This window comes from Euprymna scolopes, chromosome 46 (genome assembly GCF_053919585.1).
Source record: "Euprymna scolopes isolate OS-2025 chromosome 46, ASM5391958v1, whole genome shotgun sequence".
NCBI lineage: Eukaryota > Metazoa > Mollusca > Cephalopoda > Sepiida > Sepiolidae > Euprymna > Euprymna scolopes.
The window spans coordinates 96,926,014-96,933,123 of record NC_136527.1 but is presented as its reverse complement, the minus strand read 5'-3'; the positions used below and the strand labels follow the sequence as shown (position 1 = coordinate 96,933,123).

The 7,110-nt window shown below is 32.5% G+C and overlaps 1 protein-coding gene across 1 annotated transcript in view; it reads left to right on the top strand.

The window, feature by feature from the left end:
• Positions 1-2,467: 2,467 nt before the first annotated feature.
• The window catches only part of LOC145270185 (uncharacterized), a 149,768-nt gene continuing 145,125 nt past the window's right edge, over positions 2,468-7,110 (top strand). Inside the window, exons 1-3 of the mRNA XM_080125814.1 lie at positions 2,468-2,476; positions 4,142-4,290; positions 6,964-7,110. The exon at positions 6,964-7,110 is cut by the window's right edge and continues 64 nt beyond it. Coding sequence (XP_079981940.1) covers positions 2,468-2,476; positions 4,142-4,290; positions 6,964-7,110 — 305 coding nt within the window. The remainder of the gene's footprint in view (positions 2,477-4,141; positions 4,291-6,963) is intronic.

Here is a 7,110-nt window from a genome sequence, read left to right as displayed (position 1 = left end):
CAGTAATGAATTTTCCGAACTCAATATTTTTCAATTTTTAAACTTTAAAAATCTATCAAAATTTTTCTATTGTTTGTCAGTCAGAAGTTTAGCATCTGTAAGGTGCCGGATTATGGTCTCAAATATTTTGGCAAAAAGTGGGAGGAGGCTAATGGGGCGATAATTTGATGAGTCAGTTCTTTCGCCAGAATTCTTGAATATTGGTACCACAGAAGCAGTTTTCCAACAGCCCGGAAAGCATGATTCATTAAGGCATTTGTTGTAGAGTTTGGAGAGGATTGGAGCTACTTCAGCAGAGCACTTTTTTAATAGCACAGCCGGGATGAGATCAGTGTTGTGCCAGTTTTCAAGAATTCTGGCGAAAGAACTGACCCAGCAAATTACCGCCCCATTAGCCTCCTCCCACTTTTTGCCAAAATATTTGAGTCCATAATTAACCAAGCTCTAGTCCATCACTTTACAGATGCTAAACTTCTTACCAACCAACAATATGGATTTAGGCAGCCCGTTCCACAGCAGACATTCTCACTGTAATCTCCGAGCGTATATACCATTCACTTGACAAAGCAAGGGAGGGTAGAGCGGTAGCTCTAGATATATCTAAGGCTTTTGACAGGGTATGGCATGAAGGTCTTCTCAGGAAAATTAGATCATACTGTATCACTGGAAGAATACTTAACATAATTAAATCCTTCTTAAATAAGAGAAAAATCCAGGTTGTCCTCAATCGTCGTACATCTAAACAATATGATATAAATGCGGGAGTGCCTCAGGGGTTTATCCTTGCACCTCTATTGTTCCTAATATTCATAAATGACCTCCCTGACAAAATTGTCTGTGAGATGGGTATATATGCTGATGACACCACGCTCTATAATAGACACGACAGGAAAACAAATGAACATATATCTAAAGAAATGGTAAAAACACTAGAGGATGACCTCCAATCTGTAGTGGAATGGGGACAAAAAAGGATGGTCATATTCAATGCTGTCAAGACAAAACTTGTTTCCTTCAATAACTACAAGAAACCTTCTCTACCACCAATAGTAATGGCCAAAGACTCTTTATCTGAAAGCACATCTTTTAAACTCCTTGGACTAACATTCACAGGAGACATGAGTTGGAACATTGAGAGCATTGCCAGGACTGCTGCGAAAAAGGTAGGTTCTCTCTACCATGCTAGAAAACTACTGACGCCTGAAAGTATCCTGTACCTCTATAAGGCCACCATTCGCCCATGTATGGAGTACTGTTGTCATATTTGGGCCGGTGCATCTGCTACTTGTCTCTCACTCCTAGACAAGGTTCAAAAGAGAGTCGCCAACCTAATAGGTCCTGAACTATCATCCAAGCTTCAGCCTCTGTCCCATCGACGAAATGTAGCAACCCTCTGCCTGTTCTACAAGTACTTTAACAGTGAATGTTCCGACGAGCTGCAACCACTTGTACCCCCTCTACGTAAATACCCCTGACAAACCCGACAAGCAGTACAATCCCACCCCTTCACAGTAGAGATCCCTAGATGTAAGAGTGCCTTCTACTCCAGTAGTTTCTTCCCCAGAACCGCTAGACTTTGGAACTCCCTGCCAGGTTCCTGCTTCCCCAACTGTACTGACAAGCGGAAGTTCAAGTGTAACATGAACCAATATCTTGCTGCACAACTCCCAACCTAGTACCCCTGTAGCCTGTGTCCCTAATAGTAGCCCCCTACATCAAAGTGGCAATGTGCCTTATTTGGGGTGAAAATGTAATTAAAAAAAACAAAAAAAAACATAAGGGATGACATTCACTTCCTTAGTACTTTACCACACACGTTAGAAAATGGGACACTACTTGATCTTAAAGATAGCATAGACCCAACAATTATATTCTCTTAACCTCCCCCGCAGTATTGCGCAATCACGTTGACACACCGGTTATCACCAGATCACTGAAGTTAGCAACGTTGAGCTCGGCCAGTACCAGATCAGTGACCATTTGGGAAGGCTAGGTACTGTATGTACCTACTGGGAAGGTTGGGCATGGGGCCAGCACCCTCACCCCGTAAAAAGAACTCCTTGCTACAAAAACATCTACAAAAAGTTGTAGATGGCCTATGCCCCTCCAGGGGCTCAAGGACAGAACCTCTTTTCTTTTATCTAGCAATTCCTTAAAACGTCACAAGCCAAAGTTTGGAAGAAGATCACGTTTTCAACGATTAATTAATTAATTTAGTTCTTAAAGCTAAAAAGCATGACAATATATAAATGTACGTATATAAAGTATATATATATATACTAAATATATAAGTATATAAAGTATATATATATATATACTAAAAGTAAAGTAGTATATATATATATATATATATATATATATATATATACTACTTTTTAAATCACTACTATATGTTGGGTATAATATAATAGTAGATAAAGAATTGAGACTAAAATAATTAATTTAGAAATCTATAATCTATAAAGTCATGAAATCGGTAATTGAATCAGAATCAGGAATTTATAACAGAATCAGTATTTGTATCGGAATCGTCCCATCACTAATATATATATATATATATATATATATATATATATTGTCTGGTAGAGGAACAGTTGCTACCAATTTTATTATATGACATTTTGCAAGATAAGTTATTGTGATATTAATTTTATTTTTTATTTTTTATTAGATTCAAATGTTAATACCTATATTTTATTTCAATATTTAATTTATATTGTTTTGATTGTTTATTTTTAATAATAGATTTTCTCGTCCATAAATGTTTTTATTATATCTACCAATAATTTAATAATATATAATTTATATTTAATATATAATGCAATAAGATGATCTTATTACATAATTAGATTAGGCAATTCTATTTATTTTCAGTTAATGAGAGGGGAATCTATCACCATACGTTCCCTTAAACACTACAATTGGACTTTTATTAAGTTTTAATACTTAATAAAATAATGGAGAGTAAACGATGCATTGTGGATGCTACTCTTGCTTCTCTTTATTTGTCCCTCAGTCCTCATTTTTTAATGGGTGAGTTTTCTGACAAAATGTATAGCATCGGTGAGCACTTATCATTGATCGTTGTACATTTCAATTTTTAGTTTCTAAATTTTAATGGCTTAATTGTAAATTTGATTAATTATTTTTATTTTAATGTTTACTTTTTTATTTTAACTTTCATCGTATTTTACTTTATTAATTAATTTTTAATTTAATTTGAATTTTTTATCTGAATTTATATTAAATTATTTTACAGTTTTAATTTTTATTTTTAACTGTAATTTATAACTTTAATGTTTTTATCTTTAAATTTTCAAAATTTGATTATTTAATTATTTAAATTTTCTTTATGATTTTATTTTTATTTTTATTTCTTATTTTTATATGCTCTCTCTCTCATATATATATATATATATATATATATATATATATATATTATTTTGGCTTTCATTTAATTTATTTGGGGTTTCATTTAATTTATTTTAATTTTCCATTTTATTTATAATTTTAATTTTAATTTTAATGTATTCTTTTTATATATATATTTTATTTGGGGTTTCATTTAATTTATTTTAATTTTCTATTTTATTTATAATTTTAATTAATTTTAACGTATTCTTTTTATATATATATTTTATTTGGGGTTTCATTTAATTTATTTTAATTTTCCATTTTTATTTATAATTTTAATTAATTTTAATTTTTATGTATTCTGTTTATATATATATTTTATTTGGGGTTTCATTTAATTTATTTTAATTTTCTATTTTTATTTACAATTTTAATTAATTTTAATTTGCAAATGTTCTTTGTACATATGTCTTTTTATTTGGGCTTTCATTTAATTTAATTTAATTTATTTTCTATTTTTTCATAATTTTAATTAATTTTAATTTTAATGTGTTCATTTCATATATATATATATATATATATATATATATATATATATATATATATATTTGTTTTAATATGTTCTTTTAATATGTATATATTACTTGGGCTTTCATTTAATTTATTCTAATTTCCTATTTTTATATATATATATTTTTTTTTATTTGGGGTTTCATTTAATTTATTTCAATTTTCCATTTTAATTTATGATTTTTTCTTTTCTTTTTTTTTTTTGTAATATTTTCAGTTTCCGCTGCCTCATAGCAGAGGAAGTTCCCATGGACAAACACGTATCATTCGAAAAGCGTACACACAGACACTCTTTGCACACATGATGGGGGAAGCCTACCCGATGTGGAGCAAACTTGAAACAGAAACAGGAATACTGCTTCAAAGGTAAGAATGTCCAGTAAGGGGGGGGGGACACAATTATATCATTGATTTTGACGCCCGCGGGTGCTTTCGATAAAAATGTGTATTTATGGGTCACAGCTAAGCCACACGTCCCACGGAGTCATTTTTATCTGTGATATCAATCCACTCACACAGAGAAAAATAAAGTCTTTTTTTTTTCTCTTTCCTTTTGTAAGCTCTTTTGCACTCTAAACAATGCATATTGTGTTAGCAAATAAAGAAGGTAAGTCCTAGGAGGTGGATCTTCTAGAACAACATGTAACCTGACCCAAGTATGACTACCAACCTTTATGTAGCATAGCAAGAACTCTATAAAATCTTAAAACGTATTTTTAGTATACTATGTGTATATATATATATATATATATATATATATATATATATATATATATATATATACTAGCATTTAAGCCCGGCGTTGCTCGGGTGCTTGGAGGTGTATGTTGAGCAAAAAAAAAAAAGTGGTCAACTTTTTTAAAAGTTTGACCCCTATTATAACCCCTTAACATTTATTGTTTTTGGCTCAAATCAAGTTATTTAGTTAGATCTATGTCCAAGGAAACTATATCTAAAATTTCAAGTTTTTAGACCCAAAATTGTCGGATGAGTTTGGTAGAGTTCTCAAAGGTCAAATCGTTGAATTTTACCCCCTTAAGAGCCAAACTTCTTGCCGAAAACTGATCACAAAGATTTTCCCAAATCTCAGTACCCTGTATATCAAATTTCGAGTCTGTAAACTGAAAATTGACAGAGTTATTGCGTAGGGAAATGTACACGGAAACACACACACACACAGACAGACAGACACATTCGCTTTTATATATATATACTAGCATTTCAGCGCGGCGTTGCCCGGGTGTTTGTAGGTGTATGTTGAGCACCCCCCCCCCCAAAGAAAAAATAGCGGTCAATTTTTTAAACTTTGACCCTATTATGACTCTTTAATATTTATTGTTTTGGGCTAAAATCAAGTCATTAAGTTATATCCATGTCCATGGAACGTATATCTAAAATTTAAAGTGTTTAGACCCAAAATTGGCGGAGGAGTGTGGTAGAGTTCTCAAAAGTCAAATCATTGAACTTTGACCCCTTAACAGCCAAATTTCTGGGCGAAAACCGATTATAAAGAGTTTCCCCAAATCTCAGTACTCTGTATATCAAATTTCGAGTGTGTATACTGAAAATTGACAGAGTTGTTGCATAGGGAAATCTAGACACACAGATACACAGACACGTTCACTTTTAAAGATATATAGATAGATAGACTAATAAATTGACAGAGTTATAACATAGGGAAACGTATACAGACACATGGGCACACACACAGACACGTTCATTTTTATTGATATAATAGATAGATTAAACAAAAATACATACGCATACATAAATATACATGGAAACAATTTTGTGTTTACTGTAAACTTTTTATGCAAATATTATGCAAGTATAAATCATGTAGAATATCTGCATGAATATAATTACACGGCTAGGTAGACAAAAGATTTTGAAACATCAGTTGGAGATATTTATTGATTTAAAACCACCTGAACAGTGAGATTTTTTTTTCTCAATGTTCTTCCAACTGAAACCAAATTCCCTTCTTTCCTCATTCGTTTCTTAGCTTTTAATTTATCATTCTGACGTTTCCTCTTAGAGGGTCAGACGATAAGTCCTTAAGGAAATTTTAATAATTTCACCTGCCCGTTTTTTGTTTTTTTGGTATTTAAATTAAATTATGTTTCCTCTGAAATATATATATATATATATATATATATACATATATACATATATATATATATATATATATATATATATATATATATATATATATATATATATATATATATATATAAATAAATGACAAAAGCGCCCTTCAGTGTGTGGTTTGGACCGGGTCTCCAGTTCAAAAAGAATTGGTTGGAGGTACGGTCAACGGTGGAGGCTGTGGTCAACTCGTGGCTTCTTAGGAAACTTTCCTTAAAGGGTAGAGCCAAGGCGTGTGCAACGTATATCTTCCCTCTCATCCTTTATCGACTGGTCGTGCTTTCCCTGCCTGCACAACACCTAAATGCTCTGGTCGAACTCTTGTCCTCGCTTTTTGAGAAAACACTGGGTGCACAGATAAGTCTGTATATAATGTCCATGTGAGGGAGGCTTAGAAATACTGGACTTGAAATGTCCATGTGAGGGAGGCTTAGAAATACTGGACTTGAAATGTCCATGTGAGGGAGGCTTAGAAATACTGGACTTGAAATGTCCATGTGAGGGAGGCTTAGAAATACTGGACTTGAAATGTCCATGTGAGGGAGGCTTAGAAATACTGGACTTGAAATGTCCATGTGAGGGAGGCTTAGAAATACTGGACTTGAAATGTCATGGAGACACCGAGAGGCTGGTTTTCCTGAGCTGCTACCTTCAAGAAGAACGTTTTGATGGTATCACTCCAGTCTTCATAATTCTTCAATTTTTTGAGTTAAGAAAAAATAGGAGGTTTTACTTTTGGAAGTACCCTCTTAATAGACAACCATACACATTTGGAAACTCGAATTTACACTTCAACTTCCAAAAAGTTATTATTTCTACTACAAAATATCTTTGCTATGGAATAATATTAAACTTGTTTTGATATTTTTTATTCACATGTCGGATTCAAAGAACAACAGGTATTCTCGCTATGGGCGTAAACAAAAAGGGATATGTGGCCGAGGTCAAAAATGCCTTGACCAGCACTGGACTGAAGTACACGGAGCTTAACAGCAAAGATCTCCACGATCTTTATGACATTTCCATGTATCCGGATTC